Source organism: Nothobranchius furzeri, chromosome 12, assembly GCF_043380555.1.
Source record: "Nothobranchius furzeri strain GRZ-AD chromosome 12, NfurGRZ-RIMD1, whole genome shotgun sequence".
Taxonomy (NCBI): domain Eukaryota; kingdom Metazoa; phylum Chordata; class Actinopteri; order Cyprinodontiformes; family Nothobranchiidae; genus Nothobranchius; species Nothobranchius furzeri.
In genome coordinates, this window is record NC_091752.1 from 60,285,508 (window position 1) to 60,311,350 (window position 25,843).

General features: G+C 43.3%; 1 protein-coding gene across 1 annotated transcript in view; it reads right to left on the bottom strand.

Moving 5' to 3' along the window:
* Positions 1-25,843, bottom strand: part of slc1a4 (solute carrier family 1 member 4) — a 46,957-nt gene that overhangs the window by 10,379 nt on the left and 10,735 nt on the right. The window contains exons 2-7 of the mRNA XM_015945521.3: positions 19,757-19,799; positions 18,242-18,307; positions 5,465-5,631; positions 5,125-5,358; positions 4,858-5,052; positions 4,644-4,778 (exon numbers count right to left, since the gene is read on the bottom strand). Coding sequence (XP_015801007.1) covers positions 4,644-4,778; positions 4,858-5,052; positions 5,125-5,358; positions 5,465-5,631; positions 18,242-18,307; positions 19,757-19,799 — 840 coding nt within the window. The remainder of the gene's footprint in view (positions 1-4,643; positions 4,779-4,857; positions 5,053-5,124; positions 5,359-5,464; positions 5,632-18,241; positions 18,308-19,756; positions 19,800-25,843) is intronic.

Below are 25,843 nucleotides of genomic sequence, written 5' to 3' on the forward strand. Positions count from 1 at the left end.
CGCACATGGCGAGGTATCTGCTGAGCAAGCGGTCATTCAAGGCCGTTTGCTCAGCAGATGGCCCTCATGTGTGGCAGGCTTTAAGGCACTGAGAAAAATCAACAAGCACTGCAAAGAATTCAAGCAGCTTTCATTAGCGTAACGCTGGCACACACAGAAGCCATCTCACTTTATTCGTAAATGAGAGCACAAAGCAACAGAATGAACGGGAGTAGGGCTGGGCGATATGGCCTAAAATCAATATCACCATATATTGAAGATCTCACCTCGATAACGATAAGTAGACGATAACTACAGGAATGCGTAGCAACAATATTTGTCCACTAGATGGGGCTGTCTCATGTATTACACTGACTAAAATTTTACATGACTCAAGGTGCTACAGCTTCTTAAAGGGACATAAATGTGGCCAATTTACACATCTTTTCATTTTTTTATTATCAAATTTATTGACATGGGAAAAGTTATCTGGATGAGAGACAAGAACTTGGATAATGATAAATCTTTGACATGTTGCCCAGCCCTAAACAGGAGTCTATCAGACTGCATTTATTGTTATTTACATGACAATCTACTGAAATAAAAATGGCCACAGTCAGAGTTTCAGTTCAAATGTGATTAGTGTATGATCTCCCTTTCATTTTTGTAAGGATGATACCAATGAGCCGGACCTCAGGGATGCAGCAGTTGTCCTCCTGACAACCATCACCGATGATGCCGAGAGTCCAGTTACGTACGACCCAGTGAGAATCTGTTATCCTAGAGGGTGATGTGATTGTCAACCTCTCCAGGCTTCCTGATGTCTTCCTGGTAATGTTCGGCCTCATCTATGCCTTACATCTAGATTATCCGAAGGGACTGGCCAACACATTTGAGTTCACGCAGAAAATCTTACTTGGTCTTGATGAGTCTAAACTATCACCCACGCTGCAGAGTCAAAAATGACCTGATGTTACACGTGTAACTCAAAATCTGAAAGAGTGGTGGATTCAGATGGCTCACTCTGTTAGAGCATTGTCCACATCCACAATGTAATTTACTATTTGTCTGCTCTTTAATTGTTGATGTTAAAGTAACACACCACCATTTGGGCAAATATGTTCATTTTCCACTTCTCCTTGAGTTAACCCTCCCACTGTCCTAATGGGTGTGACCCCGCGAGGAAAGTTGACCATTGAGCAGGGTTGATGGTTCATCCCTTGGGTCCACGTGGCAGGGGTGAGGAGTGAGCACCACCTCCCCCCTGCCACGTGGACCTCAAGGGATAAACCATCAACCCTGCTCAATAGTCAACTTTCCTCGCGGGGTCACCCATAAAGACAGTGGGAGGAACAGTTGAGTTTTACCTTTTCTCTGTTCGTCCAGCCGTTCTGAGTCTGGCAACTCTCATTTGTGGCTTTAGTTTAGCGTGAATAATTGAATCGGATTAGCCCATAGGCTAATCCGATTCAATACTCAACTGGTTTTATGCCAAATGGCATAAAGTACTCACTGTCTTACTTGATAGTGGTTAGTGTAATTCATATTTTGTTAATGTTGAATTGATGTGCATCCTGGTGTTGCTTTAAACCACCTACTCAAAGAAAGACTACACACTGCTGTTGTCCAGTTTTCAAAAGTGTGCGTTTGTAATTGTTTCTTTCAAATTTTGTTTTATTTTCTGTTTGAGTTGGCTTAATCGGTAACTTTAATTTGATCATAATTTGAAAATATATTTAATATAAACTCCAAATATTTAAGTTTATTTATGGTCTGATATACTCAATTATCTGAGTTTATAAACTCAGAAAATATGAGGCAACTGATTGACTTACATTTTTTGAGTTCTGCCTACTTATTCGGGTTTACAGTGTACGAACTGTAAAGATTTTGTGGTGTTCACCTAACAGTTCAAGTGTTCATTTTTTGCTTTGTGTGTTCACAGGGCATGCTCAGTTGAAGTTTCCATCTCTGTGCGTTCAAGATGTAAGAAAAATAATACGAAAGAAATGCAACAATGAAAACTTCAAAAAGGCATCAACAACCAAGCAAGTGGATCCATAAAATGGACTGATTTTTTTAAAGGCATTTTTAAAAAGTCTTTCAAAATGGACAGAATTAACGCGTCATGTTCAGAACAGTTTGCGTTCTCATCTTTGATTAATCCTGGTAAACAGGTCTGTTTTTGTTCTGTTCTAATTCTCTCTGTTTAATAAATTTAAACAACATGACTTAGCTATTTTATTTAATTTTTTTTTCTCTGCATAAAGACGAAGTATCAGTAAATAGTGGAAATTAAATGTATTGGTAGTAAGCAAATAGCAGATGTTAAATGTTACTTGCAGTATGTGTTTATAGAAAAAATAGAGATACTTAAATGTACTAAAATAATATTACGTCAAGTTTACTGTAAAGTGTACTTTCAAAACTGTAAGTATACTCAATTATATAAGAATTACACTACAAGTAAACATATATTATTACTTTAAGTATAATTTTAAGTATACATTCAAAGAGAAAAGTATACTCAATTATTTCAGAAGTACACTACAAGTAAACTTATAATGTTACTTAAAGTTTATTTTTAAGTATACTTTCAAGGGCAAAAGTTTACTCAATTTTATTAGAAGTAAACTTATACTGTTACTTTTAAGTATACTTTCAATGAGAAAAGTATACTCAACTATATCAGGAGTACACTACAAGTAAACTTATATTGTTACTTTTAAGTATACTTCCAAGGAGAAAAGTATACTCGATTATATCAGAAGTACACTACAAGTAAACTTATAAGTATACTTCCAAGGAGAAAAGTATACTCAATTATATCAGAAGTACACTACAAGTAAACTTATAAGAATACTTTCAAGGAGAAAAGTATACTCAATTATATCTGAAGTACACTCCAAGTACACTTGTGAGGTTACTTTAAGTATACTTTCAAAGAGAAAAGTACGCTCAATTATATCAGAAGTACACTACAAGTAAACTTATAAGTATACTTTCAAGGAGAAACGTATACTCAACTATATCAGGAGTACACTACAAGTAAACTTATATTGTTACTTTTAAGTACACTTCCAAGGAGAAAAGTATACTCAATTATATCAGAAGTACACTACAAGTAAACTTATAAGTATACTTTCAAGGAGAAAAGTATACTCAATTATATCTGAAGTACACTCCCAAGTACACTTGTGAGGTTACTTTAAGTATACTTTCAAAGAGAAAAGTATACTCAATTATATCAGAAGTACACTACAAATAAACTTAAATTATTACTTTGAAGTATACTTGCAGTATACTTCAAGTATACTTTTAGTGGCCCAATTTAGTCCCAAGGAGTATACTTCTAAGTAAACTTTAAGAACAAGTATGCAAATAAACTTCTGTACACTTAAGTATACTTGAAATTATATACTTAAAGTATACTTCTTTTTCGTAAGGGCAATCAAGTAATAAATTACAGAAATTCTTCACTTTTGGATTTTATTGCAAATATAAAAAGTCTAATATAAAAACAGAAAGCACTTCAACTTCAAATACCTGGCAGGGGTCTATTTTGCCTCGACCCCCAAAATGCTTAGATACGTCCCTGGGCATGGGACGGAGTTTTGAAGATGATCTGAATTGTATCAACTATATAAATACTACATGCTGATAAATTATTGCTTTATACAGGTACAAATGTGTAGTGGGATAAATCTACCTACATTCTATTTTTTAAAGAACTTTGTTTTGTTTTCTTGGTTTTTATTTTCCTGTCTTCCTGTCCTGTCTGTCTCTGATCTTCCTGCATCTCCCAGTCCTCCAGAAAAACTCCTGCCTGCTCCCTTCTTTTTCCACCTCACAAGTAATTTTTTAGCTAGCAGATCAAATTGCTCTATTGACCGCAAAAAAAGTGGAGTGTGTGCTGCGCTGCCCAGCTGCGCCAGTGACGAGCACTGCAGCGGGGGCAGCGCGAGCGCGTCCACAAGTCATGCTCAAATACAGACAGAACTTACCAGAAAGAAAATGAACGGACATGAGTGACTGTGTGTTAATTATATATTTTTGGTGACGCCACTTAGAAACTTAGAAAATGTTACTGTGGCCGTGTGCAGAGCGCAGCTGGAGTTCATGAATAATCAGCGGCCTGCCTGCCGCTCTGCTCAAAAGAATCTCTGCTACGCTGAGTCCATATAAATAATATAATGTAGGTAGAAACTGGATCTTTTTTTTTGCTCCCTCTGGGTGTGTAAGTTAAGGGCACCAGGGGAGCCTGACAACCTTTAAGGAGAACCAAGTTGCTCTCCTGTAATATGAACCCAGTATCCGAGTCCGGATCGGGAAGTAAAGCCTGAGTCCCGATCAGTCTGAAACCACGTGATCGGGACATCCCTAGAAGAAACTTCTGTGGATTTTGTAAAAAGGGTTAATGAGCGTCTCACAATGTTCTGGCTATTTTTGATGGGCTGGGTCTTACAGGGCTCCCGGTTTTACCTTCATATTGCCATAGATCAGCGGAAACGCTTGTGTAATCTCACTGACTGTGTGACCAACAGCAGCTCTGAGGGTCAGGTGGTAAATACTGTCCCCCAGCAGCCTGGTGGGGACCAGCTCAGCATGGGGGGCATTCAGGAGCACACAAGCTGTTAGCTAGTATGTGAATGAGCCCTACTCACACAATCCAGTCAACAGCCAGCATGAGGGACAGGTCGTTGGTCGGCAGGCCGATGGCTTCCAGGATGATGGCGATGGTGATGATGCCGCCGGCTGGGATGCCAGCTGCACCGACGCTGGAGGCTGTGGCCGTCACCCTGGATACAAATACATCAGATCTGATCAAATGAAGCTGCTTCCAGAGTAAAGACTGGGACATACAACTCCAGAACTCACAGGATGGTGAAGATCTGGCCAGCGTTCAGCTCTGTGTTGTTGAGCTGAGCTATGAAAACAGCAGCAATGCACTGGAAAATGGCTGCTCCATCCATGTTGACCGTGGCCCCGATAGGAAGGATGAAGCGACTGATGCGTTTGTCCACACCGTTGTTTTCCTCCACACATTTTATCATGGAGGGAAGAGTAGCTGAACTGGTGAAAAAGACATGAGGTGAAATGATTTGTTGACTTTGTTAGTCAGGCAACAGTCCTGAGAAACCTTACCTGGAGCAGGTGGCGAAGGCCGTGGTGAAGGGCGTGATGAGGCCTGATAGGAAGCTGAATGGGTTCTTACGTGTGAAGCCAAAGTAGATGAGGGGTAGGACAACACCTCCATGGATGATGTGGCCCAGGATCGAAGCAAAGATGTACTTTCCCAAACTGGTGACCAGAAGACCCACATCTTCCATTTCCACAATCTTGCTGCCCACAAGGAACACGATACCAAACGGGATGTACCTGAGAAGCACGACAGGTCAGGAGTTACAGCTGGAGGGAAAGTGAAGACCAGTGGGGACGTTCAGTCTGATTCATACCGACACAAACAGCACCTGTTTCAACTCACCACATGATCCAGGACACCAGAACCATGGTCGCCTCATTGAAGGCATTGAAGAAGCGAATGAGTTCCTCTCCCTCCTCCCCAAGTTTCCGAAGAGCCACTCCAAACACCATGGCAAACAGAACCAGACCAAGAATGTTCATGCCATCGGTTTCCGTTCCAACAGGAACCTAGAGCAGCCAGAAGAGTAGCATGCTCAAAGGTATTTCAGATACTCACACAGGATCAGCTGCTTGTACTTTAATGTTCAAACATGCCAACAGCACAGCTGGAGACCAGAGGGAGCTGCTGCTACTATCAAAATAAAAAAGTTGTTAGAATCTGTCCCACATTCACCTCCAGACCCTCTGGTGACCAATCCAAACAGGACCAAAGGATTAAAACACACAAAGTCCAACATGACTCAGTCTTTTCAGCACGTTACCACTACAGCTGTTGATCACTTAAGGTTTTGACTCCTGGGTATGTGCCCCTTGACTTTGGTTGGCTAACTCTGAGTTTATATAGTCAGGTCGTTTACACAGAACCTCCCAGTGGAGCCACTCTTCACAGGGAATTCAGTCAGCCAGATGATGGGTACCATCGAAGGACCGGGCTAAATCCTGAGCTCAGCCTCTTTTTACCGGGCTAAGCTCTTCTACAACAAACCCAGCTTCATTCCCAGGCGATGAGGGGACGGGCCTCATGATTCATGACAGATGAAAGCCCCGGGGTCATTTATAAAACTTGCTTACGCACAAAACAAGGTCTGAAAACTACATAGGTGCTTTTCTATGTAAACTTTTGTGATTCATAAAGTAAAGGTTGACAGGAAACGTCACAATTTTAAGGAAAGTCCGACCCTAGCATGAGAGCATTGTGGAGATGGGAGCCTGGCAGCTCAGCCGGTGAGTTTATTTTTTGAACAAAATCTTTTTATTGAAATTTTCTGAGTTTCTTTTAACAGTGAACAAAGATCAAACCCCCCATCCCCACCCACTCTGTTACATGTGATCAATTATAAAAAATAAACAAATAAAAGTAAAAACAGAATGACACTAGACATAACACAAAAGGCAACCGTATCCAACTGGCATCTGTCCAAAGGGGCAACCACTCCAAACAGCAGCCAAAGGACATGGGCTCAGAGGGGGCCCACATTTTCTGGAAATTTATCAAAAATAGATCACCCAAGTCCATGTAGTGTCAGGCAAGTCCAGAGCAAGCATAGAAGTGTGGTAGGTGACCATCTGCAACGCTCGTATGCCGGATCCAAGTCCGGCCTAATTCTGGACAGAGAGCACACCGCTCTGAGCTGAATGCTCCCAGAATCCCGCACCAGACCAAATCATCAACACACAGATTAAAAAGCAAAACATCGCCTTTCCACTAGGGTTGTGACCAATGTGACCGGAAATTCAGTTTAACAAGTGAGAGATACGGCGGCATCCGTAGCAGCCTTCTCAATCAATAGGAATGAATCCGTTGCAGAGTCGTGGATCAGGAATTGAGAGACTTTGAATCGGTTGGTGGCACCACCCGTGCACCAGCAAGCTGCCCACTGAACTTTTTTAAGCCACTTTATTTACAACTTAACAAATACAAACTAGCTGCCTGAAACTCTGTAGCCGCTTACACATTTGGGTCAGTAAGGTCTGGGGAGGATCGCATCGGTTCGAGATCATACGGGCGGGTTTTGTTCACTTCCTGTGTGTCTTGCTGTTGTTAGGTGGAAAATGGAGGCCGTGAAGAACAACAGCGTGAGGTAGGTGACAGTGCAGATAATGTGTGGACCGTTTCTGTGTTTTATAGGAAGGCTCAACTATTATTTGTGAACTGTGTAGAGCGTTGCTGACTTTTACGGGCAGCACTACCAATCTGTGGGAGGGAGATCTCGGGAGAAGCGCAGAGCACATTGACTCCTGCAGGTTGATGACCTCGCCAGGTTGAAGTCCACCAATCCGAAGGCGGGGGGGCATTCCTTCGTGGGGGTTTGTTGTTAGCATCTCGAGGCTGCTCTGGCGTCAGATTCGGAAAACAAGACTTTGTTTGGGTCAGGCTGAGATAATTTTCCTCTCTGCCTTCAATCTTTACTGATCATTCCAGTCCTTCAGTGAAGCCAATTTAGGTTTTTAAAACTTGTCTACACCGTCCAGTGACCCTCTCCGAGATGACATCCATTTTGTGCACTAATACCTGTATCGCAGCTAGAACATTGTCCAGCTTACGATTCACCTCGAGTAACGTCCCAGTCTGTGAGGTCTCCACACGGACGGTGCTTTCCGTGGGAGCGGGTCGCCCTCCAATTGCTCTCGTCTTCCCAAATTTCCAGAAAACCAGATATCCTCCCACACCAATCAGGAGAAATCCAGTGATCATCAGGCCAAATATCCACATGTCTTCGATATCCTCAATGGACAGCTGGGAGAGGCATACGATCTTCCACTCCTTCCAGGAATCCAGCATATACCCCCAGGGTATGTCCCCTGCGGGCATGTGGGAGCCCCCTGCTCTGTTCTCATGTTGAAAAAATCTTATCAATCGCGTTGAATGACAAATTTATCAAATCCATAGTTAAAAATAGGGTTTTTTCAGAAGAAATGCAGAGAAGCGCTCTGTGGGCAGACAGGACAAAGAGCCTTGGGAAAAAGATAAGGGAGCAAAAAGAGAAGCATCTGTACTCTGCGAGTGCCAGGAAGAGAAGGAGGTGAGTACTTCTCATTAGGGATGCACCAATGGATCGGCATTTGATCGTAATCGGCCGATAGCGCCCCTATCGGTTTTGATCGGAGTTTTCAAAATAGATCAAAGCAGACCGATCAGGTAGGGTTGTCACGGTAACCAGTGTAGTGGTAAACCCCGGTAAAAAAAAGGTTGACAATAATAATAACCGTCTTGTTTTTAAAAAAAAACTATTATCTTGGTGGGTTTACCATGGCTGCGGTGTAGGCGCGGTGACCCTTACCAGCCACCATATCATCGGCTGAAGTTGCCGGCGGCACATGCACGCTTTGTTGTTCACAACAAAAACTTTCTTGAAGCTAAAGCTGAAATAATGGTCAAAGGAGGAGACGGCAGCGCTCAGGAGGACATTTATTCTCCCTCAAAGAAGACAAAGTCGGGCATATTTTAGATATTTGAAGAATGCCGAGGGGGTTTATAGAAGACGGCTATCCTGTTTGCAGCACGTGCAGAAAGAGTCTGTGAAAGGCAGCAATGCTTCAAATCTCATGACACATCTGCGTGACCATCACCCACAACTCTGCAGTCAACGCAAGGCAAGTTAGCGTTAGCGTTTTAGCTAAAATGCGTGATCCGAGGTTTTGGGTTGAGGGAGAATGCAACGAGTCGCTATATAAAGCAGCCGCAGCGCCGCTACCTGCATATAAACCGTGTCGCGGACACCGCCATGTTGAAATGACGCTATGCATTACGGGGCTCCCAGGGGCAGATAAGAGTTGGTCTCTCTCCGAGAATAATTATGAATTTAACAATGATTACTGCCTGATGACATTTCCCCACATCTGCAAAGCTCACTGAAGGACACAAACCGAGGATGATATTTTCCTGATGTAGGGTTTATTATTCAAGTAAGGGTAAAAAAGTATCTGATTAGAAGGCTACTTGAGTACTGAGTATCATCTGATCTAATATTTTTAAATGATGACATCAAACAGACAAAAAATAAGAAGTTATGGGCAAATATTGGTAATTTAAAGACTAAAGGAAAAAAATGTAAACAAATAAACAACATAATTACAAAATAACACATTTTAGGCAAAATTTAGACACAAACTGAGGACAATATTTCCTGACATACAGGGTTTATTTAATTGTGTGAAAATGTAGCACGTTTAAAAAAAAATACCGCGATAATACCGAAAACCGTGGTAATTTTGGTCACAATAACCGTGAGGCTAAATTTCCACACCGTGACAACCCTAATACAGACCATTTTAGATTAGGTTGCATTTCCTTTATTCACAGATTATGTAGTTTGTAACACTCATTATAATGTTGTAGAAAATTTCTGGCCAATCCACGTGATCGGTATCGGTGATCGGTGATCAGCAGCAAAAAACCTGATCGGTGCATCCCTACTTCTCACAGGACAAAAAGCTTGTTTGGTTTATTTCATACATACAGTATTTATTTATTTTCTATTGTTTTTGACATGAAGCGCTCATTACCGTGTTAAGTGTTGAGAAAAGAAGGTGGTTGCTGCTTTGTCCATCCACTCTGGCTCCCCAGGCCTGAGGCTACATTTTAAAATGAACGACCCCCATCATTATAATGTTACTGTTACTTAGCTTGTTTATAGGTGTGTGACTTGTTTACATTGTTTCCTACCTCTAGTGTTCAAAACACCATGCTCAGGCTCAAACGTTGCTCTTTACTCTTACTCTGTGCTGTTTACTTATGGTGTTACTGTCCAAAGTGCCAGCATCTCTTTGTTGGTTAGGGTCTAAAAACAAATACTTTGACATGAGATTTTGTCATGCTGTGTTTTCTTGTTGTTGCAAGAGCCATAAAGCCACAATGCTTTGGGATATGTAGCCTTTTACTTATGTGAAAAGATAATATTGTCACTTTAACAGGATTGGCATCCTTATTGTATAAAATATCTACAAAAATATTAAGTGTAGACGTAAATTGTTTCAGTGGATTCAACTCAAATCGAATCTGTCTAGAATAAAAGGATATGGTTTCTAAATCGAATTGCAACATGTGAATCTAGATGGATATCCAGTCGTTTATAAAAGATGTACAATTCTAAAGACAACACAAACACCAAACACCCAGCATCACACAGGTCCATCATTGCCCCCCTTCACCCATCATAACTTAACCTGCACACCGTAAACAACACGACAGCATCAGATCTAAAGTTCTCAACTGTTTATCTTCGTGACAACATTCTCTTCACATAAGCCATCGCTGCCTCCAGGTTGGTGGATATTTATCCTCTCCATCACAGGTGACTCGTTGCTAAGCCAGAAAAAGCAGGCCGTGCCATTCGCCCCGCTGGTCTCGTAGAAGCTTCCACACACATTCACACACTGGTGGTGTTGAGCTACATCGTAGCCACAGCTGCCTTGGGGCACACTGATAGAAGCAAGGCTGCCGAGCACAGGCAGATACCACCAGCAGATAAAGCAGGTATTGACCCAGCACATAGAATAACTGTTTTAAAGGGGAAATTTGGCCTTTTTGGCCAACTTTTAGCACACCCTAGTCCGTCCGTCTGTCTGTCCATCCATCCATCCATCCAGCTATTCCAGGTGAATCCCAGGGCGTTCCCTGGCCAGCTGAGAGACATAGTCCCTCCAGCGTGTCCTGGGTCTACCTTTAGGCCTCCTCTCGGTAGGTCATGCCTGGAAAACCTCACCAGGGAGGCGTCCAAGGAGGCATCTTAATCAGATGCCCAAGCCACCTTATCTGGCTCCTCTCGACGTGGAGGAGCAGCGGATCTAGTCCGAGCCCCTCCCGGATGACCGAGCTTCTCACCCTATCTCTAACAGAGTGCCCAGCCACTCTGCTGAGAACACCCATTTTGGCCGCTTGTATCTGCAATCTCGTTCTTTCGGTCTCAACCCAAAGCTCATGACCATAGGTGAGGGTTGGAACGTGGATCGACCGGTATATCGAGAGCTTTGCCTTCTGACGCAGCTCTCTCTTCACCACGACAGATTGGTATTGAATCATTTATAAGAGATGTGCAATCCTAATGACAACACAAACACCAAACATCACTACAGATGCCGCATCAGTCTGCCTATCGATCTGCGCTCCATCTTTATCTCACTCGGGAACAGGACCCAAGATACTTAAACTCCGTCACTTGGGGCAGGACCTCATCTCTGAACCAGAGAAGGCATTCTACCCTTATCCGATTTCTGCACCCCCTAGTGTCCATTTTAATTTGCTGTCATAAAAGAGAACCTAAAACCCTCCTCCCAGCTGTGGACTCGTCGTTTTAACACCTTAATCTCACCTGCTGAGACATCTCCTAGGCCTGCATTAGCTTCTACAGGAGTGGTTCGTCACTAAAGTACATCAGCTGTGTTCATGATCTAAAACATGCAGGAATCGTGTCTCTGAGCTCTCACAATTCAGAAAACTCCCGATGTTTACTCCGACTTGACTCCTGTTGAGGTCGGACATTCTTTTTTAAGCATGAAAAAGCTGCTTAGTGCACCTGTATGAGCCTGAATCCTTTCCTCCCTTCTTTTCTTGTGAGATTGGACGCTTCTCAGCTAATTGTCTTCTGTCTGACTGACCTCTCACCAACACATCATCTGACCAGCGTTGAACTGGAACTACAGGCAGATCACATTTTCAATACATCATCTGAAGCAAGAACTTTCTGAACCTGTTGAAAAGTTAACTCTGTATTACACAATGAAAAAAACTGTCTCTTTTCTTCTTTATGTTTTTAACTGGCTTCAGGTCCTGCCTGCAGGGTTTAAAATCAGACAGTGTCACAAAATCAAGGCAAGTTGCTGACTGGTTCCAGTACGTTTTCTCGTTTTGGACCACCGAGTTGGCTGCTCTGTTGTACCAGTGGACTTCAGACAGATTAGGAAAACATTTCCACACAGACTTACTGTTTAAACAGATCAGTCACCCGGCCGTGGAGAACCACCCAACTGCTGAGTAGATTTCACCACCAACCTTGAACCTATTCTACTTGAACAGATCTTCACAAGTCCCACACGTATTGCTAGTTCAGCAAGTTCAAATCTGCAACTGATTCAACTACACACACACACACACACTCAGAGCCAGTGCAGAACAATGAGCTGATTTCTAAAAAACAAATGTGCCTGATATGGTCACATATATAATTATTCAGGTGTGAGGTCATCTGGAGTGGTAGTTATCCTAAAGGAGGAGCAGAAGTGTAGTGTCAGATGGGCTGATGAGTCTGAAGGAATGATGATGAATGTTGTTAGTGGTTCTTCTGCCCCACTGGTAGGACATGAGCTAGATTCAGCTAGATGACCTAATGCAGCGTATCACCAGAGCTGAGAGCGTGGCGATTGGTGCAGACTTTAACAGACATGTTGGTGATGGCTAGGTTTGGTATCCATGGTAGGAACCAGGAGGAAACGACGGCAGTAGACCTTGTGAAGAGGACTTAAATAGCTATTGTACATACTTCCTTTCAGAAGAGGCAGAAAAATGGGCTGATTTATGAGTGGAGGAAGTCTGTCCCCCCAAAGTAGAGCAGAGGTCCTTACAAGTGGCCAAGGGCCACATGAAGAAGTTCCTGTTAGCTGACACTATGACAGCTTGGTAGTGGTCCTCCTGTTAAAATTGTAAAGGTCCAGGAGCCAGAGGGCTACCTATTGAGGACCACTGCTTCTACGTAGAGCCTCATGCAGTTTGAACTGATTGTCATTCAGGGGCGTGGCCATTGATGGGCTAATCAATTCAGTTTATTTTTACAGTGCCAAATCACAACCAGTGTCGTCTCAAGGACCTTCACATAGTAAACATTCCAATACAGGTCAGTTCATTAAGACAATCAGTAAAAGTTTCCTATATAAGGAACCCAGCAGGTCGCATCAAGTCACTGACTTGTGTCAGAGTCTTTACAGCAATCCTCAAGCATGCAGGGACAGTGGAGAGGAAACCTCCATATCATACCCAGCATACCAACTTTATTTCTATAGCACAATTTAAGACACAGCGTGAGAGCTGACCAAAGAGCTGAACAGGCAGGATCAATTAAAACAAAAGTCAAAACAATAAGAAGATAAAACACAACAATAAAAACTATAAAATCATAATATAAATGACCCGCACTTGTATAGCGCCTCTCAGAGTAAGGACTCCAAAGCACTTTACACTACAGTGTATCATTCATCTATTCACACACACACACACACACACACACACACACACACACACACACACACACACACACACACACACGCGCACACACACACACACACACACACACACACACACACACACTGATGGTGATGAGCTACGATGTAGCCACAGCTGTCCTGGGGCACACTGACCGAGGCGAGGCTGCCGAGCACAGGCGCCACCGGTCCCTCCGACCACCACCAGCAGGCAAGGTGGGTTAAGTGTCTTGCCCAAGGACACAGCAGCAGAATTCTCTACCCGGAGCCGGGATTGAACCTGCAACCTTCCGATTACTGGACAACCCGCTCAACCTGTTGAGCTACTGCTGCCCTAAGATGATAACATTGAATCACTGTCTAAAAAGTCATAAAAGTAGGTTTTTAAACGAGATTTAAAAACAGACAGAGAGGATGCCAGCCTAACTGTAATGGGCAATGAGTTCCAGAGCATGGGGGCAGCATGGACAAATGCACATTCACCTCGTGATTTGTAGGCCATCCGGGGAATGCAATGCAGTAGACGGTCAGCTGACCTCAACATACAAGTAGGTACATAAGGAGTCAGCCGGTTGGACAGATAAGGAGGAGCTAGGTCGTGTAGGGCTTTAAAAACAAACATCAATATCTTAAAACGCACAAGAAATGTGATGGGGAGCCAGTGAAGACGTTTCAGGACTGGTGTAATATGGCTATGTCGACTTGTGTTTGTTAAAAACCTAGCAGCGGCATTTTGGACAACCTGCAACCGGTTCAGAGCAGAGACAGAAGTTCCAACTAATAATGCATTAGCGTAGTCCAAGCGAGGTGACGAAAGCGTGGATGACTGATTCCAAGTGCTTCCTCTTTAAGATCAGCCTTAAACGAGATAGGCGGCGTAACTGATAAAAACAAGACCTCACCACTGAGTTGATCTGAGGAGTCATTGAGAGGTTAGCATCCATTTTTACCCCGAGGCTTATTACACACTGCTTAGGGTTTATACCATCAAAAGTTGAATGAGAGCCAGAAGGATTGCGGGTATCAAAGACAATGGATTCAGTCTTTAAATCATTTGGCCTGAGGAAATTGGCCACTAGCCAGCCCTTTACATCTGCCAGACATGCCACAAGACGAGTCCACATTTCCATTTTTTAGAGCCATGTACTGTATATTTGACAATCGTCAGCATAGATGTGATAATTAAGACTGTGCCGATTTAGGATTTTGCCCAGTGGTAGGAGATATATAGAGAAAAGGAGAGGCCCCAGAACAGAGCCCTGAGGCATACCCCAAGGCAGAGGGAGAGAGAAGGAGGAACAATCTCCAATCTGAACAGTAACAGATCTGTTGGATAAATAGGAGCGAAACCATTCAAGTGCAACCCCCTTTACCCCAACCCAAGACTCAAGACGGTCCAGCAGAATATGGTGGTCCACAGTACCAAAAGCTGCCGAAAGGTCTAGCAAGAGCAGTAATACCATAGTCCCAGAGTCTTATGCCACCCGGATATCATTTAGCACCCTAATCAGGGCTGATTCAGTACTATGGTGTGGTCTGAAAGTAGACTGAAACACATCAAACAATGAGTTACTGTCCATGTGAGCAAACATATGACCAGAGAATCCTGGCTCAGTATAAGCAGCCATCCACCACGACTCACTGGGGATGGAGAAGACAGAGCAGACACACACACACTGATACACACACACACACACGCACACACACACACACACACACACACACACACACACACACACACACACACACACACATACACACACACACACACACACACACACACACACACACACACACACACACACACACACATATACACACACGCACACACACACACACACACACACACACACACACACACACACACACACACACACACACACACACACACACACATATACACACACACACACACACACACACACACGCACACACATATACACACACACACGCGCGCACACACACACACGCACACACACACACACAACATGTATACAAAGTAGTATTTCTATGGCTACAATCCTTACTCAAAAGTACATTTATTATATTTTTGAGGGGAGCCCTTTCAGGCTGTCATAACTACTACAGGATCAATCATAGATATTACAGACATGTAGAAATATGTGTCTATATGTATGTATATCTATACTTCAGAGTTTGTGCTAGACATTCAACAGGGCAACAGGGCGGACTTTCTTCTATCACTTTCATTTTGAAATAATAATTATTAAACAATCAACGTCATCAGATTCTCTTTTAATTTCATTTTAAACGAACATTCCGAGTGCTTCTGTAACGTATAAACCATGCCATTTAACCAGTCCCCTTAACGCGGGAACATCTAAACCTGTGGCCAGCATGTGCAGTCACCTTCCTCCTGCTCCTGAGTCAAGGTGTGAACTGCAATCTGTCAAAATGATGGACAAGTGTCAGATTTATCTCTCACCATTTAGAAATATATATACACACACACATATATATATATATATATATATATATATATATATATATATATATATATATATATATATATATTACATTTATTGGGCCCACCCACTTTTCATGAGGCCCAGTAGAGTAGCTGAAAGTGACTTGCGGTTAAGGAAGTCATGCTGATTGTTTTTGACTTGGGAGGAAAGGACATCGTCTAATGTCGCGTATAAAAGTTGGAAATGTTGCTGATGGAGCAGGATGGAAAAAAAAAACGAGCAGCCTCGATGCTGCTTTAAAATATCCATGAAATCGCAGCAGTAAGCCATGCACAGTGCCATTATTTACGGTGCTTGGTGGTCTCCAATCAAGCGCCATAAAAACCAGCCTTTCTCCTGGTCATTCAACGTAGCACGCAGCCCCTCTCCCCGGACCCTGAGTGGGTACATTACAGCGTACTTTGACAGAATAAAACTTTTTTAATGTTATCAATGTTCATGGACACCTGTTGCTGCAGATCAGTGACATCACTCACTGCTGTCACATTATGCTGACGTCTGAGGACTGAGTCATCACTTTTTCCTTGTCAACTTCCCTCCTCCTAGCATTTTCCTCCTACTGACCCTTTGCACGTGACGTCACGCCACTCATGTGACCGCCCCCTTCGCCATGATGGACGGCAAAAAGGCCGTTTACACCTCTAGAAACTCCAGTGAAAGTTGTCAAAACAAGCCAGTTTGTAGCCTTTTATCGCTTTTATTCAAGTGGTGCTCGCTGCAGAACCACAAAGGCGGAGCTGCACCAGAAGGTCGAGCTGCACCAGAGTCAGCCCCGCCCATTCCAGAATCAGCCCCGCCCATTCTATCAGAGTCAGTCCAATTCCTTCCAGTTGTCAGACTTGATAGCATTCTGGAACCAAAGAGGGTGTTATAGCTAAAAAATGCAAGATTGAGGACGGAATTCAGAAGTGAATTGAACAGTTTTTGTAAAGGTTCCATATAATTAAAAATCTAACTTTGGGAACTTTTAATCATGTTATATTGTCATTTCCTCATAAGAAACACGCCAAAGCCATTTTTGGCCTCATTCATGCATTTTCTTCCCATCTCAGCTTCAATTTGGTCTCCTCCCCCGAAGCGGGTCTGGTCTTGGTTCTCAAATCTGGATATTCTGTGAATTTTCTGACAAATTATTTCTGAAATGACTTCTACTGAGACACCGCCAGAAAAATCATACACCCAGTCTACAAAGACACACTGGATAGAAGAATAACATGTAACGCCACTCAAGTTCTATAAGATGTGGTGGTATAGTGGTGATGGTGTCAGGTTGACATGCAGTTTTGCACAGGTTCGCCTCCCAGTAGTGGAAATATTCTATAACCACTTTTCCTCATTTCTAGCTACACTTGCCAGTACTATGTTTACAACAATTTATTGGTATGCCGTTTAACATATAATGACTAATGTGTTTTTTATTTATTCATTCGTTTATTTAGCCAGTGTGAGTCCATTTGTGAGCAGAGTTTCAACTAAAATGCTGTTTAGGAACGACCAAATTCAAAGAACTTGTAGAGACATAAATATTTTGCTGAAAATGAACATTACAACTAAAATATGAACAAATTAAATGTTTCAGCTGGCTAAATAGATTGTTGCCGACCCCACCGAGAACCGAACCAGCATCAGCTGAGGGGAAAGCAAAACTTAAGTCAAACGATCTTGCCACTGGACTACCAGAACCCACATGATGCTGTCAAATGTTGTTGTACAGGACTTTTGTTAGAGCGGCTATGGGCAGATATTCGCTAAAAGAAACCTTTTCATTTCGGGATATATTCAGACTTTGTCATGTAGCAAGTTATATTTACCTTGTTTAATTGGAGCATAGAACATAGCATTAACGACTGTAAACTAGTAACAGCCGTAATTCATGAGAGTCAGGTTAGTTTGCGATAAAGTTGAAAAACAAAAACGGAAGTCAGTGGGCTAGGCTGAGTTTGCGTGAATGGGCGGGGCTGACTCTGGTGCAGCTCCACCTTATGGTGCAGCTCCGCCTTTGTAGGTCTGCAGCGAGCACCCTCTCCTTTTATTTAGTTGATTTGACAGTAAAATGGTTTTAGCTTGCTGTGTGCTTGGCTGCACTAAGAGACAAGGACGTAAACTCAACTCGTTTTTTCTTTTTAATAACTTTGATGGAGACTGAGGACGGAGATGAACTGCAGCGATCAATCAACCAAAGTGTGGTCAACCCATGGCACCCTTATTTCTTCAGATTTGCCAGAGAACATGTTGGGATCCCTCTGGAGCAGCTGGTGGAGGTTGCTGGGGGGAGAAAGGTTCAGGCTTCTCTTTTAGGGCTGCTGCCCCCTTGACCCAAACCCAGATAAGTGGGTGAGGATGACAGGAGGAGATGAGACAAGGTGTGTCCTACATGTAGGCCTACACGATGCTATATGACGTATGTATGAATCTGGTAGTTCAGATATGCTCACCTTTTGGTAAATAGTTGTCCCGTTGGTGTCGTTCCCTGCAGCAACCATCTTGTAGTCTGTGGCATACTGCAACGTCCATAAAACCAGACAGTTGTTATTTAAATGGCAGAACTTTTTCATGTTCAGTTCAAGCTGGAAACAAATGTGTGAGTAGACCATATCTGCAAATCTAATGCACCCCAAGGAGGCGTTAGGGCTCTCCTTCGAGGTTCCACCATGATGCCAACAAAGAGGCAAACTTCCTCTTGCACCCGTTGTTGAGGGTCGGTGGACTGAAAAGCTAGTCTTTGTGCTAGCTACCTGCAGCGTAAACTCCGCCCTGTGTGCCTCTGGCCTGTGCACTGTTCATGCTGTCTAATCTGCTCCTTGGTATGCCCCACCTGTGAGGTGAGGTGGATGATGTCGACCAAGGAGAAGAAGTGCTCACTCACAGATTTGGACAGATCTGTGTACAAACCTGAGGGTCAAACCTGTGTATGCAGAAAATGTTTCAGATCTTTGGGGTCAGCTCATGAAAAACAGGAGCAAAAAAGTTTTGTGTTTATATTTTTTGTCCAGTCAGGCTTTCTGACTCAAGCGCTTCACCATCTAGTTTCTATCGTAAGCTGATGCAGGAAACAGGGATAGGAGACTATCTTCATTTTCAGCCTGCACGGTGCGATCACATTTGGGAATGAAGAAGTGAAACGGTTTCTCAGTGAACTTGCTCTTTAACTGTCTGGGAGGTAGTTCAGGGTGCGTGCACATCTATTTTTGTGGGACACAGTTTGTCACAGTGAGTACGGTTCAGTCCTGTACCCTACAGGCACCCAGTCTGGTACACTACAGGTGCAACTGATGTACGTGGACGTGTCGGTCAGCGGCCTGTCTGCTTAACCTGGCTGCCTGTTGGTTTGTCTGAATCTCTTCTCTGCTGAATTCTTGGTTTAATCCACATTTGGACTCACTCCACATGGGGCCATGCTTCACTTTAGAGATAGTGTGTGTGTGTGTGTGTTTCTGTGAGAGAGAGAGATTGAACCCTATGAACTGTGAACCTCCAGGGTTCTCTGGCAGAAGTACCTGACCACCCTGTGTGTTCATGATTCACAGGCAAATTGACTGTAAATGACCAGAACATCTGAGTGCATGTGTGTGTGTGTGTGTGCGTGCGTGTGTCCTGTTTTTGAGTTTTCCTGCTGCCTGTTTAAGCTCTAGCTGAAAGAATGGGACGAAAGGGGTTGTGTTCAGAAGTGGTGGAGCCAGATGGGTTGCTAGGATAGTGAGAATGGAATGGTTTCGCCATGGTAACGGCTGGTTGGGAACAGGAGAAGAGGTGCCAAGCAGCGGTTTGCGTGGTGAATGTGAAGAGCTTCTCCAGAGCTACAGCTGATTTTTACAGCTACTGTGAAGCAACACAGAGTGGCATCGTGTGGTTGGAGAAATAAACTCTTATGAACAGTTTAGCCCAGAAACAAGGGACAGTCTACCAAAGACATAAATGAGAGGGTGGTGAGGTTGGACGGTGACACTCACAGAACGGAAAGCAGCAGCCACCAAGTTCGCCGGGAACAAATTCCTGAGGAATAAAGAGAAAGTGTATTAGAGAAATGAAATGTAATAATCATCTCATTGTTCTCATCGACCTTGTCCTTCCAGGTGTCCCCACAGCCAATCATCTGTCTCCACTTTACTGAGCTCCTTGGGGAAATTGTTCTCTGCATTTGAGCCACCCGTAAGGAGAAGGGAGATGCGGTCTGTGGGCACCCAGGGGCCAACTTTTAGGGTCCAAGGATGCTTCTGCAGGCGGCCTGCGGGCCTAGGGATGGATCCTTTCACCTTCAGATCAGAGGACAACCCCTCTCCCTGTTCAGCCCCAGACCTATCTTCTACATCCTCAACTTCATGTCCACTTTCACCACATCCATAAATCTCCTGGTCGGTCTTCCTCTCAGCCTCCTGCCTGGTGGTTCCACCTTTAGCATCCTTCTGCCCATGTCAATCAATCAATCAATCAATCAAAGCTTTATTTATAAAGCGCCTTCCGCAACCCTGTCAGGAAGCTCAAAGCGCTGAACATTGTACAGTTAAGTAAATATATTGAATAAATCAACAATAAAAGAAATTCAAATTACAAAATACAAAATGGAAATTACAAGATAGATGAAACAGTCCGGTAAAGGACAAATATGTGAAACACATTTGGATTGAGTGGATGGATTGAGTGTACCAATGAAAACTGTGGAATGGATTCAACATAAAAGAGGGCCAGAATCAAACATGTTCCGGAAACGCCAAGCGGAGGAGGTGTGCTTTTAGGTGATTCTTAAAGACTGGCAGAGAAGGGGACAGCCTAGCTGAGGGTGGCAACTTGTTCCAGAGTAACGGTGCTAGGACTGAGAAAGCCCGGTCCCCACGGGTACGACACCTAGACCGAGGGACAGCGAGCAGGCCTTGGTCAGAGGAGCGCAGAGCGCGTGATGGGGAATGTTTGTTCAGGAGAGATGTCATCCTCATCTCTCCTCTGGACATGTCCAAACCATCTCAGCCTATCCTCTTACAGAGTTTTAAATCTGTTTTAGTATTAAATCTTTCAGCTGAGCCTACAGACTTCACTCAGCTGAATGCCTGGAGGGGGCTGGAGTACACACGAGTCTGAGTCCAGTGTTATAAACCTTAGCGAGCTGGAGCGCGCCCCTGGGAAGGCTTGTTTTCCAACCTCTTTACAGGCTTGTTGAAGATGTCACCAAAGGTTTTTTTCACCTTTAGATGAGATGTGCAACTAGTCGATGTTCAGTTCCCTAAAAACACTCCAACCGCAGGATGAAACGAAGACTATACAACAACAGGTTAAACGTGTGTGTGTGTGTGGGGGGGGGGGGGCTTAGAGCCGCTACATTTTCCTCAGAACAAAATAACACAGAACTGCCGCTCCACTTGAAGCCGGTTTCCTTTTAGACCCGCCCACAAGCTCATTGATTGGCTCTGCCGTGTTTTGCTAATGTCTGATTGGTCGTCTTTCATTTTGAAGTGGAATAATGCAGAAACCTAAAATCTAATAAGAAACTTTTATTCATGTTGTGTTTTAAAGGTGACTCAGAAATGACGCGTGTAAGTGGCCAGCTTCAGCCTCATTTTCTGTTTCCTTTCTGCAAACACAAATCTGTTGGCTGGCAGGTACACAGACCGTTGCTGATAATCTGAGGAGCTAATCCACCTTTCTGATCCTGGTCCTCTGGCATCTTGTTGAAGGGCAGCTGAATTCCGTTTTTTAGTCGTTGTTTCTGCATTTTAAAGATGCTTAAACACTAGACCTTTTCTTTTCAGTCTCAAAACTAAATACACGTCCTGTTTATGATGGCTTCACACAGAGTTTATTTTCAGCACGGTCAGATGAACCTGCAGGAAGCAGTTGTAACCTGATTTTGTGGGCTCACACCAGACTATGTAAACAAAGACTTTTCTCACTTTAATCTTGACAGCAGGACCCCTGCTAAGCTCAGGAGCCAGATGACCATTGCAGGGATGGGGGAGGGGTCCCTTTGCCTGTCTGCCATTAGTTTTTACCATCCCAAACCAAAGTTACTCTGTGAAGAACAACCACTCAACTTAAAGCCTGTCTTCTTTTAGACCCACCCACCCATGGCTAATATGTGATTGGTCGTCCCCGCTGTCACTCCACCTCGTTGCAAAAGGACACATGAATTTACAGTATTTTAGGGGGATATCTGTGTGTGCAGGTGACTATTACTGTGCATAATTATTATGCAACGTATCAAAAAACAAATAAATACCGATTTCAATTATTTTTTTTTACCAGTGAAACCAATATAACATCTCCACATTCCCAAATATACATTTCTGACATTCAAAAACAATACAAAAACAAATCAGTGACCAATATAGCCACCTTTCTTTGCAAGGACACTCAAAAGCCTGCCATCCATGGATTCTGTCAGTGTTTTGATCTGTTCACCATCAACATTGCGTGCAGCAGCAACCACAGCCTCCCAGACACTGTTCAGAGAGGTGTACTGTTTTCCCTCCTTGTACATCTCACATTTGATGATGGACCACAGGTTCTCAATGGGGTTCAGATCAGGTGAACAAGGAGGCCATGTCATTAGTTTTTCTTCTTTTATACCCTTTCTTGCCAGCCACGCTGTGGAGTACTTGGACGCGTGTGATGGAGCATTGTCCTGCATGAAAATCATGTTTTTCTTGAAGGATGCAGACTTCTTCCTGTACCACTGCTTGATGAAGGTGTCTTCCAGAAACTGGCAGTAGGACTAGGAGTTGAGCTTGACTCCATCCTCAACCCGAAAAGGCCCCACAAGCTCATCTTTGATGATACCAGCCCAAACCAGTACTCCACCTCCACCTTGCTGGTGTCTGAGTTGGACTGGAGCTCTCTGCCCTTTACCAATCCAGCCACGGGCCCATCCATCTGGCCCATCAAGACTCACTCTCATTTCATCAGCCCATAAAACCTTAGAAAAATCAGTCTTGAGATATTTCTTGGCCCAGTCTTGACGTTTCAGCTTGTGTGTCTTGTTCAGTGGAGGTCGTCTTTCAGCCTTTCTTACCTTGGCCATGTCTCTGAGTATTGCACACCTTGTGCTTTTGGGCACTCCAGTGATGTTGCAGCTCTGAAATATGGCCAAACTGGTGGCAAGTGGCATCTTGGCAGCTGCACGCTTGACTTTTCTCAGTTCATGGGCAGTTATTTTGCGCCTTGGTTTGTCCACACGCTTCTTGCGACCCTGTTGACTATTTTGAATGAAACGCTTGATTGTTCGATGATCACGCTTCAGAAGCTTTGCAATTTTAAGACTGCTGCATCCCTCTGCAAGATATCTCACTATTTTTGACTTTCCTGAGCCTGTCAAGTCCTTCTTTTGACCCATTTTGCCAAAGGAAAGGAAGTTGCCTAATAATTATGCACACCTGATATAGGGTGTTGATGTCATTAGACCACACCCCTTCTCATTACAGAGATGCACATCACCTAATATGCTTAATTGGTAGTAGGCTTTCGAGCCAAAACAGCTTGGAGAAAGACAACATGCATGAAGAGGATGATGTGGACAAAATACTCATTTGCCTAATAATTCTGTACTCCCTGTAGAATTCAGATCACCTTTAAGACTCAGTCCCACGCCCAGGGACGTATCAAGGCATTTTGGGGACCAAAGCAAAATAGCCCCCTGCCAGGTACTGTAAGTTGGGGTGCTGTTTGTTTTTTATTAGACTTTTTTTATATTTGCAATAAAGTTCAAAAGTGAAGAATTTATGTAATTTATTACTGATGTTTGAGCTAACTCACAGAAGAGCTGTTTGCTACCAGAGTTGTTAAATGTTAAAATAAAGTGAATTAAATAAAAAATAAGGAACATTCTAGATCTGTTTCTTCACTTTCTTTATTCTTTTTTATGTATCCAAAATATGGGATGAGGACTCGGTATCGGCAGATTTTCAAAATAACTCGGACTCAAGGGAAAAAACACCTGATGGAGACATCCCTAATTGGACCATCGGTTTTACTGAAACGCCACCCTTCCCTGGGTCCTCCACTCATCACACGTATTAAGCAGCAGAACACCATGGGTTTGAGAGGATCTCCGCTCATTAACATCAGAGCAGGAGAAACAGCCGGCTGCTACCACTTCTTCTTTAGGACAAACTACCAGAGTCGCAAAAAGAAAATCACCATTTGAAGTCACAGACAACCAAAAACGTTTGGATGTAGAAAACGGTGACTGGTGTTTAGCGCTATCTCGTTTCCTGTGGGAATGCAGGTTTCCGGTTCCGGTGGATGTGGAACAGAGACCCAAGGGGAGGGGTGAGTGGTCTGTGACTGTGCTTGTGTGTAAAACCTAGCTTGTTTTACATTTTGCTGTTTGTGAAGATTTGATTTAGGAAAATCTGGATTATTATCTTAATCCTGGACTTATGTAGTTCAGAGTAAGGCCAGCCTGAATGTCTCTCACACATACAAAGCAGTCCGCAAGAATGTTTTTTAGTGGTGTGCATCTCTACCTGCCTCACGATTCGATCCGATTCCGATTATCTGCCTAATGATTCGATTTGAGTCTGAAATGCATCACGATTCTTCACACAAAAATTTTCATTACATAATAAAAGCAGTAGAATAGTTTTCAATTTCTTTTTGATTTCGAAATCCCTGAAAAACAGAACATTCATCTATTCACTATAGTGAGCAATAATATTTAAAGTGTGCTGCCTATAAATACTTAAATAATTCAAGAAATAATGTTTTCGGTAGAGCAGCTTTAAGATAGAATATTACTGAACTTAAAAATAGTAAACAAATACTGTGTTAAGTGATTCTTTCACATCCAGGATCCCAAAACAGAAATTAGCCCAGACATCCGATTTAAATGTAACGGGTACATCTTTGATTACTGGTAATGTTGGCCCTGTATCCCTGTCCAATTGCTTCTAGGGCAACACAGTGCGCATGTCATTGCAACTCTGCCCCCAGAAGAAATTGTAAAACCTCAAAATGTTATTGTCCTCGCATAGACATAGACCAGGGGTCGGCAACCTGTTCCCATCAAAGAGCCATTATTACCCGTTTCCCACAGTAAAGAAAACACCGCAGCAGCCGCGGCGTTGTGGGCGGGGCCTACCCTCAGACAGCAGCCGATACCGGTCGGTCGCTCGTGTATGTCAAAGTTATCTTTCATAAAAAGATAATCAATAAAATTATTTATATAAAGTGGATCCAGAAGCTGTAGCCCGTCTCTGCCTACAATATTTTGATATTTTTCACCCTGTTGGTGGTTTTACTGAGCAGGTGCCACTTTTGTCATACGTTTCTTTTTAAAACATGTTTAGACTGTTCAGAATACAAATCCAGGCTCTGTCACGTTTGATTGTTGTAATTAAACTTTGTAGGTGGGGGAGGTCAGAAAAGGATCCGATCATTTTGTTTTTCCCTCATTTACAGTGACGGAGATAACGGTGCAGTGCGCCTGGCTCTGGTGTTAATCAAGTTAAATTTAACTATTTTCACAAGAAAACAAAACAGTTAAAAGCAGTACTTGTGTTGTGTTGACCGGATAGTTCCCGTTTTTGACTATTTATTTTGACGGAGAAAGAATAGAAAGACCCCGACGCAAGCAGACGAACTGACACTTTATTCGTTTCGCACATCGCAGATGTAGCTAAATCACTTGATTCCCATCTGAGCTGGACACGGAGCTCAGCGCAGCTCGCTGTCAGCGCGTACGTACGGCGCACAGTGAGCTGAAGATGTGGAGAGGGGCTTGGAGCACGTCGCAGAACCAGGGCGCATGCAGGAAGATTCCTCCGACTGAAGCGAGACTTTTCGCTTAGAAAATGTTCCCTGATTATGAAACTTTGGCTGAATAGCACTTGTTCCTGTCTCCAATGTGGCGACACATCCAGGATCTGAGGAGAATCCCAGAATCTCACATCCTTGTCAGCTCAGAACACGCATATGATTACGCACAAGCGTGACGCATCAACCCGGTCTCACAGTAAGACCGGGTTGGAACTGTTCAGGTTTACGCAGACAATCTTTACATTTAGAATTGGCTTACAGATGTAAAATTAATGCAGTAAAATATAAAGCAT